The sequence below is a fragment of the Babylonia areolata genome, chromosome 29 (genome assembly GCF_041734735.1).
Source record: "Babylonia areolata isolate BAREFJ2019XMU chromosome 29, ASM4173473v1, whole genome shotgun sequence".
Taxonomy (NCBI): Eukaryota; Metazoa; Mollusca; class Gastropoda; order Neogastropoda; family Buccinidae; genus Babylonia; species Babylonia areolata.
The window spans coordinates 16,324,526-16,337,979 of record NC_134904.1 but is presented as its reverse complement, the minus strand read 5'-3'; the positions used below and the strand labels follow the sequence as shown (position 1 = coordinate 16,337,979).

The following is a 13,454-nucleotide window of genomic DNA, read 5'->3' as shown; positions in this document are numbered from 1 at the left end:
CAAAGAAAAACAGTATGGGTGAGATGAGTTCACATCATATCAAATGAGGAATTAAAAAAAAGAAAAAGAAAAAAAAGCTTCAACCACATACCAGAATGTCCCAAACAGGAACCAAACAAAGAAAGTGAAATAAAATCATAATGGGCTAGGCTAATGTTTTCATCAAAACTTTGTTTTATTTCTATTTTGTAGAAGCTTAAGTTGCGTTCTACTGAAATTATTGAGCGTAAAAAAAAAACAAAAAAACGCCTGTCGTTTTCACACACACAAGAAAGACAGGCTTCCTGCTTGTATCATATAAGCCAAATCCTGGTCGATAGGTGTTAAGAGGATCCCAGTGGGCAGGTAACTGGCTTGTCCTGGTCAATAGATGTTGGGCGTATCCTGTCCTGTCACCTAGCAAACTTTACACATCCAACTTGGACGTTCATGCTCAGTGTTCTTACTGACTGACTGACTGACTGAAACCATTTATTGTCAGATTAACTGTTTGTTGTACTGACATTTTCGCAACCATTTCAATAAAATATTAACTGAGCAACACAAGGAAATTCTGATTTCTCACTTCGCCCATCCACACACACACACACACACACACACACACACACACACACACAGAAGACAAAGTGGATGAGCAGGGGGTGAGGGTGGGGCTGGTGGTGGATCGGATCTGGACTAAAATCTGCCTTCAATTTTCTTGCCCTGACAAAACAAAGTCCTACCACTGCGGCGAAATGCTTTGTCAAGAACAGTGTCATTCCTATAGGATCGTCTTCACTGTTTCTGTGTACCTCCACCCTGTACCATCTCACCAGCCTCGGTCGCCACTTAGTGGAGCGGAAAGGAAGGGGAGATTGTGGCGTTTGAATCCAGTCGAGCAACATCGAGCATGTATGACGCGGATAAAGCTTTGCCAGTCTTCACCACTTGGCACGTAAATGAAAGTCTGAAGTGGGACAAAAGGCCTGACCAGTATATCTGGTGCGCAGCGCATATGGATCAGTCCGCACGATTTCATACCTCCTTGAAAATGAAACTCAAGCGGAACGGAAACGACAGCTTGAACGAGCATGGAAGTGCACGTGCTCGCATGCGCGCGCGCACACACACGCACACAGACACACACACAAAGACACACACATAGGTTGTTTTTTTTCTATATGTAACACACACACACGCGCGCGCGCGCGCGCGCGCACGCACACACACTTTCACTTGCTCGCATGCGTACACAGTAGTCCCCCCCGCCCCCTCCACGCACTCGATTTTTTTCCTACCCTCGTCTAATATCATTTACAGTGAAAAGACGTTAAACTAAAGAACGAACACACACACACACACACACACTCTCTCTCTCTCTCTCTCTCTCTCTCTCTCTCTCACTCACACACACACACACACACACACACACACACACACACACACACACACGTGCGTGTGTATTTTTCGAATTATATATATATATATATATATATATCATATTATATATATATATATATAATTAAATACCGTCGAACAGACTGTCAATAACTATGTGTTAAGTTTTTCTCCGGTACATACCCCTGCTCCATGGTCCAGTGTCTGCACCGACAGTCACCCAATGACAGTCAGCGTGATCTGTCTCGACACTTGCACACACCTTATCACGTACACGTACATACATACATACATACATACATAACACGCCCGTGCAAAAGGACGTTTTATTCGCATAGGCCGTGTCGTGTCCTGAATCTTTTAAAACGACACACACACACACACACACACACACACACACACAGAGAAACCGGGGTGAGTGGATGTGAAGGTCAAATTGAAATGCGTGTTATCTCATCCGCATTTATCTGCCCAGTCGATTCCTGGTCACGTTTTATAAAAAGAAACAACAACAAAAAAACAACAACAAAAAAACAACTGTGACCCAAATGTTCAAGCATGAAATGCAAAACCCAGGCAGACACAGATTCATACTGTAGACAAGTCAGTTATTACCACAGTGATGACAATGGACAAGAGATGCAAAGCCTTCAAGACTTGATAACTACTCAATCCCAACAAAACTGAACGAGGCCACATCAAAGAGTTCACGGCCTCATCAAAAAAAAAAAAAAAAAAAAAAAAAAAAGCTTGGCTGGAGAAACTGGACTCCTAGTTTTCAAGGTAGTCTCCCCTCACACAACGTGTGAGAAATCGTGGGAAGTCCCCCTTATTTTCATCAAAAATGTTTCCTTTATCATCGGAGCTGGTTTCTTGTCTTTTCCCAATGCAGATCTTAGAGAAAAATGAAGAGGGATGGAAAGAAAAGAGAGGCGACAACAACGATGATATTGATGAGGGATGGAAAGAAAAGAGAGGCGACAACAACGATGATATTGATGAGGGATGGAAAGAAAAGAGGGGGGCGACAACAACGATGATATTGATGAGGGATGGAAAGAAAAGAGAGGCGACAACAACGATGATATTGATGAGGGATGGAAAGAAAAGAGGGGGGCGACAACAACGATGATATTGATGAGGGATGGAAAGAAAAGAGGGGGGCGACAACAACGATGATATTGATGAGGGATGGAAAGAAAAGAGGGGGGCGACAACAACGATGATATTGATGAGGGATGGAAAGAAAAGAGGGGGGCGACAACAACGATGATATTGATGAGGGATGGAAAGAAAAGAGGGGGGCGACAACAACGATGATATTGATGAGGGATGGAAAGAAAAGAGGGGCGACAACAACGATGATATTGATGAGGGATGGAAAGAAAAGAGAGGCGACAACAACGATGATATTGATGAGGGATGGAAAGAAAAGAGGGGGGCGACAACAACGATGATAATGATGAGGGATGGAAAGAAAAGAGAGGCGACAACAACGATGATAATGATGAGGGATGGAAAGAAAAGAGAGGCGACAACAACGATGATATTGATGAGGGATGGAAAGAAAAGGGGGGCGACAACAACGATGATATTGATGAGGGATGGAAAGAAAACAGAGGCGACAACAACGATGATAATGATGAGGGATGGAAAGAAAAGAGGGGCGACAACAACGATGATATTGATGAGGGATGGAAAGAAAAGAGGGGGGCGACAACAACGATGATATTGATGAGGGATGGAAAGAAAAGAGAGGCGACAACAACGATGATATTGATGAGGGATGGAAAGAAAAGAGGGGGGCGACAACAACGATGATAATGATGAGGGATGGAAAGAAAAGAGAGGCGACAACAACGATGATAATGATGAGGGATGGAAAGAAAAGAGGGGCGACAACAACGATGATATTGATGAGGGATGGAAAGAAAAGAGGGGCGACAACAACGATGATATTGATGAGGGATGGAAAGAAAAGAGGGGGGCGACAACAACGATGATATTGATGAGGGATGGAAAGAAAAGGGGGGCGACAACAACGATGATATTGATGAGGGATGGAAAGAAAAGGGGGGGGCGACAACAACGATGATATTGATGAGGGATGGAAAGAAAAGAGGGGGGCGACAACAACGATGATATTGATGAGGGATGGAAAGAAAAGAGGGGGGCGACAACAACGATGATATTGATGAGGGATGGAAAGAAAAGGGGGGCGACAACAACGATGATATTGATAATGACAGTGGCGTTAGTGAAGACATCAACAGTAATGACTCTGAAACACATCTAGTTATTGTATCTCAACATAAGATGGATCACTGCCATGCATCGACTTCCAATTCAACATCGGAATCAATAGCAAACAACGAAAGTAAGGCAATGTGTATAACTCAAACATAACTATAATGAAATATAATATGATATAATGTAATATAATAAGACTTGAACCGAATTTTTCTCGATGGATGCTGGGAATAAAGTCAAAATGATTCAACTTTCTACATAAATGTGATAGAAAAAAAAAGTTTTACAATGCATTACCCTCACATAGGGAGCGTGAAAACTGGACCAAATAAGTTTGATGTTTGTTATGATGCAACCTTTTCTGTCACATTTGTCTAGAATGTTCTTCATGTCATGATTGCTCATTTGTTCAACTGTTTGTGTCAGCACCCTTTCGCATGCAAGACTGCACTTAAAATAAATCTCAAAAGAGATTATCAGTTTCATAGAAGACACTTAGAACGTGAAAATATTATTTTCAAAACAGAGTGAAAGAAATGAACAAATCAACCAGTCAAGTTCACACACACACACACACACACACACACACACACACACACACACACACACAATCACTCACTTCGCCCATCCACCCACTCACTCACTGACATGCACATACATTCACACTTTTTTTTAAAAAACCAGTACTATGTATCACCTTCATCGTCTATTGTTCATGTCTTCGCCAACGCCACTGTCATTATCGTGAATTTCGTTGTCATTGTCGTTGCCCCCTCCCCTCCCCCTCCCCCCTATTTCTCGTTTCTTTTTCTCTATCATTTTTCTCTTAGATTTGCATTCGGAAAAGACAAGAACCCAGCTCTGATGACAAAGGAAATATTTTGGATAAAAATAAGGGGCACCCCCAGCGATTTGTCGCAACTGATGGAAAACGTGAGAGGGGAACGACCACGATTTCTCTCAATCCCACGATTTTCCTCAAAGTGAGAGGTTACAACCCCTGCTCGGAGCTTTCCTCGGTGTTTTTCTTTGATGGTTTCTTCAAGCTGACGCAGTTCCGAGGCATAGGAATCTCCTGTGATGCAGGTTGTCAATCATCATGATTCCCTCGCAGTCCCAGAAAACAGAAGCCATGCCCTTTCCAACAGATGCCACCTGTTGGGAGGTGGGGGGAAGGGGGGAGGGAGAGAACCAAGTTGCTTCCATAACTCGCTTTGCTTTTTTTTCTTTTCTTTTTTTTTGTTATCCAGGCCCAAAGTTGTGAACCCATGTTTCATCTTGGTTGACAATTCTCCCAAAGGAAATCGGTGGGTACTGCCTGAAAACGGGTAAGCCAGAAGATCCCCTGGAGTTCCATGTCTAACCAGCTTCTGATCTGGCGTCGGCATTCTGGGCACCCATCTTGCAGACAGCTTTCTCATCCCTTAGATGTCTGTCAATGCCGTCTGCACTGATCCATAGCTGATGCCCACAGTGTTGGCTGTTCGTGAAATAAACAAACACGTGTCATCCAAGACCATGCAGTGAATGGCTTCCACACATCCTAATGTTGGTAAAACATTACTTACTCTGTAATGACATGTCAGGTAAGGATATGTTCAGGGTTGCTATTTTGTTCAGAAATGTGCGTGACAATTACCTCTGGTATAATTGGTTTTAAAAGCATTTGTTTTTCCATCTACAGACAATTAAGGGATGCGTATTCTTCCCTTTTATGTAGGAGAAGAAGAAAAAAAAGAGAAAAAAGACAACCACACCGCAACCTCGTATCCTAATTTGACCTGAGTCCAGGAATAGAAAGAGATCCCAAAGGGGAAAATGTCAAAGAAATGCAGTCGAAGCCGCTTATAAATGGAGTGGAGTGGAGTGATGGCCTAGAGGTAACGCGTCCGCCTCGGAAAGGAGAGAATCTGAGCGCGCTGGTTCGAATCACGGCTCAGCCGCCGATATTTTCTCCCCCTCCATTAGACTTTGAGTGGTGGTCTGGATGCTAGTCATTCGGGATGAGACGATAAACCGAGGTCCCGTGTGCAGCATGCACTTTGCGCACGTAAAAGAACCCACGGCAACAAAAGGGTTGTTCCTGGCAAATTCTGTAGAAAAATCCACTCCGATAGGAAAAACAAATGAAACTGCGCGCAGGTAAAAAATACAAAACAAACAAACAAACAAAAAAATGGGTGGCGCTGTAGCGCAGCGACGCGCTCTCGCTGGGGAGAGCAGCCCGAATTTCACACAAAGAAAGCTGTTGTGATAAAATGAAATACAAATACAAATAAATGAATTGATAAATCACAGAAAGTTTTGACACTCTTTTGTCCATTCCCCGAGGGGATTGTTGATCTGTTTGTACGTGCTGAAGTGCATTATCCGCCTGATCTACAGTAATGGAATCTACAGTTTGCCAACAAGTTTCATGGATTGGCGTCAAACGATAGAGTAATATGACAGCAGAGCAAGCCAAACGCTGATATGTTTTCGCTTTTTTTTATTCTTTTTTTTACCATTCGACATCTGATGAACTTTTCGTCACTAAAATTAGCCGCAGAATGTTTCTAGCTTTGCAACAAGATGCTACTTGACTATGTAGAGGTGATGGTTTGCAATGCAGAGAAAACACAACTGCCGATGACGTCAAAATGCTGAAATGAGTACCTCGTGCTGTAAGTATCAACGACCCCATTTTGATATGTTAAAGTCGAATATTTTCTGTGGTTATCTCAATCACTTTAATTTCTTTTTGCTTTTTCCCCCTTAGTTCGTGCTTTTATTTCGTTGCTTTCCTACACTATCGGAGAGATGCGTACAAACACACACACACACACGCACACACACACACACACGCACACACCCACACACTTTTCATCATTTTTGCTTTTTTCCCTTAGTTCGTGTTTTTATTTCGTTGCTTTTCTGCACTATTAGATACACACACACACACACACACACACACACACCAAAATATTAAAAAAAAACGCCCGCGCAGACAAAGGCATAGAAAAAGATACAGATGCAAATTCCTTCAGAAAGAGAGGTCTGACGTATAACAACAAACAAACAAAAAATGTTTTGACGTCATTAACAAAACTTGACTTTGATGATTACGTAAGTATCTGCCACTGCTATGCTGGACCCAGAAAAAATGGCCCGCTTTACTTTTGCTGGTAAGTGTTAAGCTTCTTATTCGGTAATGTCCTGTTTTAGAATCCCAAATTCTGGGACCTATTTTAAACAACAAAAAAAAGTTTTTAGTGCAATTCTGCAGTGCAGCATATGAGAAATGACAGAAATGCACATTTCTTTACTAACAGAGTAACAAATGTTTGGAATATATTTGTCACAAGGTGTTGTTTCCGCAGGAACAGTGAATACATTTAAGAATGATCTTGACATTCATTTACAGAATTTTAAATACAAAACTCATCTAGATCTAGATATTTCTTGATTTTTCAAGCATTGCGCACTCAATGTTGAAAAATGCACACTCACTATCTTCCACAATCTTTGCCAAATCATGTTGAAAGGTTCAATATGATGATATGGATGAAACTGGTGATGAAAAAACATAATCCTATTAGATCAGTAAATTATGCAGAGGCTATTTCGAGAGGACAGCTCGAATCCAAACACACACACACACACACACACACACACACATTTTCAAAAGAAGAAGCTAATCTGAGTTCACAAAAAAGATTTTGCTAAAAGATCTAAGACGATACAGTCTATGACATCCATTAATACATTTGCATCAGATATCATTAGTGCTACGAAATCAAAAGACAAGCAAATTGCAAAAGTACCTACTTTTTCACCAGTCCCTGAATGGGAGCAGTGTAAAGCTACCTTTGACATGGATTATACAGATTTATCCAAGAACCAGTCACCATTTTTGTTAAAACCTGAAGTGCTCTCACATATAGAAGATCAGTATTTAAATTATCTGAAAAATATACACAGACGGATCTGTTCTAGAAGATGGTAATTCAGGAGCGGTTTTTGTAATTCCTTCATTTAGAATAGAAAAAATATACTATATTGGTAGACAATATTCCATTTTCACAGCTGAACTTATAGCCATACTTATGGCCTTAAATTATATTTCAGACATTCCGAAAACTGTAAGTGAAATTTTATTATGTGTAGACTCAAAGTCAGTATTACAAACTATAGAATCTCCAAATTAAAAAAAAAAGAAAAGCGAATTGAGATGACAATGGAAATAAAACATATTATTCACCAACTGACAAAACAGGGCATTAAAATAACTTTCTGTTGGGCACCTTCGCACTGTGGAATATCTTCAAATGAGTGGGTAGACCAAGCAGCTAGAAGAGCAGCACGTAATTTCGGGGGGCTGCCCAGTTTGTCACAGGCCCAGTTTGTCACAGTGGGTACACTACTTGCTACCTCCATGCTACCCTATCTTCGGCCTCTCCCTCTCTCTCTCTCGTTCTTTTTTTCTTTTTCTTTCTTTCTCTTTTCTTACGTATTTTGGTAGCAGAAGTATCCTCCTCTTCTCCAACTTCTTTTAGAAACGTTTCTAACAGGTTTGGCCGCGCCATGATGCTTGAAAGTGCTGTTTGTCGGTCGCTTACGATTCCCAGAAACTCTGTTTTCGGTTTACATGATCGCTGCACACAAACTAAAGAGAAACTGAAAGTCTGTTCCTGTAATCCAAAATGGCGGCACACCTCTTTCACAGTGGAAAAGGCAAAGTGCTTGAGAAAGATGGCTATACCTACACATTCCCCAGGACAACAAATGATGTTATGCAGTGGAGGTGCACACGAAGAAGTACCTGTTCAGCCATCCTGAGGACTTTTTTATTCAATAGAGAGGAAGAGAATCCACGGATTCGAGTGGTTAACGAGCAGGGTCACAATCACCCGTGCGAACAGAAACGCGTTACCAAACTGCGCTTCATGGAAAACCTACGTGCTGAAACCAGAGAAGATTGCACAAGGACAGTGAAGCGACTCTATGATGCTGGGATTGCACGGGAGCATCGCCTTGCAGCTCAGGAAGGTGGTGGCAGACCAGATCTACCAACTTTTCCATCTGTGACAAACTGGGCCTGTGACAAACTGGGTCTGTGACAAACTGGGCCTGTGACAAACTGGCATGCTTAATTTCGAAGGCGCAGTACAACTTGACATCCAGTTAGATCTACATGAATGCATTAGCTGTATAGAAAATGTATCTAGAAATCGATTCAAGAAATTACTTATAGATTCAAATAATCAATATTACCAATGTTTTGTAAACACAAAGAATGTAGTTAATCCCAAACATTTTCTAAATTCGACACCAGCAGCACATTCAAGACAAATTACAAGTCTAATGTATAGACTTCGTTTAAATGCCTTTCGTACAAAATTTTCTAAAAATATAAAATGTATATGCGGTAAGCAAATAACTGTAATCCATCTACTCATTCATTGTCCGAGCATAAGACAGTTACTTCCGAAAGATGTAGTTGATGACTTTTCTTCCAATATTTCATTAGCCACTGAAAAGATTTTGAATGATTATTCATTGCTTAGAATGTTTTCAGAAATTTTAAACTCCAGTCCAGTTGGTATCCTCCTTTGATGTATTATATTTATATTTACATTGTTGTAGGTTAATACTTGTTGATATGCATATACATATTCTCCTTCCCATGGCAATTCATTCAATACACACTAAAACCTCTTTAGACTTTTTCTTATAATATACATTTCCTCTGATACATAACATGAACTTCTTTTTTCTTCTTCTTTTTTTTAACACTAATATTCATATGCATTCCCTTTCTTTTATACACTGCTTTACTCCTTTCCGTCTAAAAACACTTTTAGTGAATAGACGTTAAACTGAAGAAAACACACACACACACACACACACACACACACACACACACACAAAATAAAAAAACAACCTTTTCTCTATTTGTTTGATGAACCCTAACGGGTTATTCTCCTGGACGTCACTTAACCTGTGCCTTACTGAAGGTCAGCCCTGCACTCAGTCTTTGCCATAACGTCCACAGTTCAAAAATGAACTGAACCGTTCTACTTTCACACCTTGACACACCTACGACATACCCGACCCCACCCCCGCCCACCCACCCCCACAAATTCAAAATGAAAAAAATAAATAAATAACGCACTGTCTTTCAAAACGTCAGAAGAAGTGATAGGGCAGTTATTTTTCTGCAATGTCCACAATTTTCCCCTCAAGACGGAATGAGTCGTGTTCACAATAAGGCATGGATCTTCTTCACTCCGCCAGTCACACAGAGGAGTGGAGGGGAAGAAACGCGGATACAGCCTATTTTTCTTGAGCATAAAGCAAATCCATCCTTGTACACTGCACACGATAATGTCCGTAACAGTTGAACACTCCAATTGATGGTCGTTAACTCTCTCCATACGAACGGCGAAAGAGACGACGTTAACAGCCGTTTCACCCCAATTACCACCATCAAAATATTGCAAGCGGAAGGCTCTTATACTGAAGAGGTGAATGTTGACAAACAATACCACAATTCTGACGACGGAAGCTAAAGGTTGGGTCATTGAGACACCCACTGGACATCCGAGTGGTCTGTGTAGAGGAGAAGAGAGGACTGGCCGTACTGAGTGAGTTAACGCACAACACAACCAGCTCTGCACAGTCGTAGATGTATGCTAAGCTAACACAGTGAACACAAATCAACCACGGTAGCAAGCAATGTGTAAACATCTTATACCACCTGGTCAGCGCTCAAGGAGTTAAGGGTTTATCAGTCATCCAGGTCAACAGAAATGAATTGGGTGGAGGTGGGGTGGGGGAGTGGCATGCGTGCTCCTCACAATACTGGGACAGAGACAACAGCCACTTAACGGGAACGCACCACTAGCCCAGCGACGGCAGACAGGGGTGCCAGACCAGGTACTTGGTGGCAGCACCACAATAAGAAGGAGATGAACAAGGCTGTGCTCCTTGCATCGCTATGGAGGGTTGGTGAATGTGCGACAGCCATGACACAGAAACAAAAACGTTCCATCAGCTACAGGACACAAGCTTCATTGAAGCGAGAATTAAAATGCAAAGTTGCGTGTCTCTGCTATTCTGCTTTCCACTCCGCAGGACCTACATATCTTTCTGACCTTATCAGGTGTTTACGCTCCTTCAAGAAATCTCCGCTCTTCCTCTGACTGTAACCTTTTGAAACTTCCTCGTGTCAATACAAGAACCTATGGTGAACGTTCTTTCTTCTTTGCTGCTCCTCAGATCTGGAACAACCTTCCGCATCATATCCGTGCATCTGATTCTATTTCTGCTTTTCGCTCATCACTAAAAGCTCATCTATTAAAAACCTATCTATAAGTACTCTCCGTTTCCTTGTTCTCCAGCACCACCCAAGTCAGCTCACTTTGGATGTATGTAGAGTGGGAAAGGGAGAGTGTGAGTGGGGGGTAGGGGGAGGGTATTTTGAGAAAGAGTGGTCATGAATGTTTTATGTAATTTGTAATATTTTTCTTTCATGTAAAGCGCCCTGAACTCTTAGAGAGAAAGGACGCTATACAAACGTACATTATTATTATTATTATTAATATTAAGACCCAACGACAGCTGGACCTTTTTACCAGAAGATCTAAATTCTAGCTGAACCAGCTCCCACTCCTCAAAGCACGTCTTCTCACATGGAGGACCTGAGGAAAAAGTGATGACAGGACAGTATACAAAATGGCAGTTGAGCAAAAGGGAATTCCAATCCCCGTGGGCCATATTCAAGAGACCATCATGCCTTCGGGTAAATGTGCACCTGCAGGTGATCTACCTGAGGCAAGACAAACTGCCCGAGGGTGAGCAATAACCTGTATTCAGGAACACAAGAGCCTACCCACGGGTCTACAAACCCGAAGGTTGCCAAGGGTGACTGCCCACGAAGCAGAGGTAATTACGGCGGATCCTTTTGTAGCTTTGTTTTTGAGGGGAAAACAGGAGTGCTTTGCGGATAGCACGTGTGTTGCGAACTCTCTCGACAAAGCCCTGAACTGCGGTGCAGTGAGAAGAAAAACGGAGAGCATGCGCAGAAGGGAATCACCAGATTTTCTATTTACAGGAGGGGGGTTCGCTGCCTGTGCTCACCACATGAAGATAACCTTAACCTTTACGTTAAAGCAAACCTGCGGGTCCGTGCCATGTCAAAAGATAACTTGCCTGAAGGCAAAATGAATACCTTGAATATGGCCCCTGAGCGCCACATGCGTAAAAACATACCTTGCACGGCTGTGTGCAGCAAAACCCAACTCAACTTGAGAAACACATCACCTACTGTCCATCCAATGGGCACTAGTTTAGCTTTCCTTCAACATATCTCACATTACTGACACAAACTCTTTGCATTGCCAAACGGGGTTTCTTCACAGGAAAAAGTACCTGAAGGTTGCGATCAAAATTTGCTACAGCAGATTCAGTTACGTCAGGTCGTCACACACACATACACACATGCACGCACACACACACACATATTGACACAGTTTTCTTTCTCTGTGGCATGAGTTTTTAAATGACACATTGATGGTGGCATGTTGCAGTTACCAGTATTACCCTCTGTGGACTAATCCAGGTGGTATTCACTCTATATGGCAAAGACTCTGGTATGTATTGACCATACTGTTTTAACGTCCACTGCATTCCAATTCAGTACTGTCCAATTTGATCCAGTCTAGTGCTGCCCAGTCCCGTTTATTCCATTGTAGTTTTGTATATTTCTATCCAGTCCAGTGCTGCCCAGTCCGGTTTATTCCATCCTAGTTTAGTCTGTTCCTGTTCAGTCCAGTCCTGCCCAGTCCGGTTTATTCCCATCCTAGTTTAGACTGTTCCTGTTCAGTCTAGTCCTGCCCAGTCCGGTTTATTCCCATCCTAGTTTAGTCTGTTCCTGTTCAGTCTAGTCCTGCTCAGTCTGGTTTATTCCATCCTTGTTTAGTCTGTTCCTGTTCAGTCTAGTTTCTCTGTCTCTGTCTCTGTCTCTCTCTCTCTCTCTCTCTCTCTCTCTCTCTGACCGCTTCGTTTAGGACTATGGCCTTTAAGTTTTTTATGAATAAACCAATTCATTTAATTAAATCTCTCTCTTCTTTCTCTGTCTGTCTGTCTCTCTGTTCTTTCTCTTTTTGTCTGTCTCTCTCTTTCTCTCTTTATCTCTGCATAAGTGTGCATGTGTGTGTGCATATGTGTGAGTGTGTGCATGTGTGTGTGTTCGCGCGCGTGTTGTGAGTGTGTGTGTGTGTGTGCGTGTGTGCGTGTTTGCTTGTTGCTTGTTTTTGCAGTCATCGGGGACATATTCGGCACCCATTTCGTCTTACCCCAGCCTGAATGCTTGAGGAACACTTACTACAAGCTACAGTTGCTGCCCCGTTGGTTTGACCCAGTTGTCGTGACCATCAAGTTCCGGACTATTACGTCGGACGCGGCGAAAGCCGAGGACATGCAGACCGCGGAGAAGACGTACTACGGGTTATTGAAGGATGGCACAGAATCCACCTTCTTCATACCCTGCCATCTCTTCAACCTAGACGAGATAGAGCACTATGGTATGTGTCAATGGGCACTAACACACTGATAAGTCTCGTGTCTTCGGTACAGTGGGGATTTATGTTCCGTGTGTTTGTGACATTCCCCGTCTGAAGACGGTAGTATAGGGTGATACATATGTCCCGACTCTTTCGGTATAATGATATTGTGTCCCGTCTAGAGACGGTGTAGTGATATGTCTTATCCAGAGATGGTGTTGTGATGATATGTCCTGTCTAGAGACGATATCATGATATGTCTAGTCTAGAGACGGTATCATG

The 13,454-nt window shown here is 42.3% G+C and overlaps 1 protein-coding gene across 2 annotated transcripts in view; it reads right to left on the bottom strand.

Annotated features, from left to right (window-relative positions):
• Positions 1-1,716, bottom strand: part of LOC143274999 (sulfotransferase 1A1-like) — a 31,551-nt gene extending 29,835 nt beyond the window's left edge. Inside the window, exon 1 of one of the 2 annotated variants that reach the window (XM_076579051.1) lies at positions 1,561-1,716. In XM_076579051.1, coding sequence (XP_076435166.1) covers positions 1,561-1,571 — 11 coding nt within the window. In that variant the 5' untranslated portion in view covers positions 1,572-1,716. The remainder of the gene's footprint in view (positions 1-1,560) is intronic. The other variant, XM_076579052.1, reaches the window with a different exon arrangement.
• Between the last annotated feature and the right edge of the window lie 11,738 nt (positions 1,717-13,454).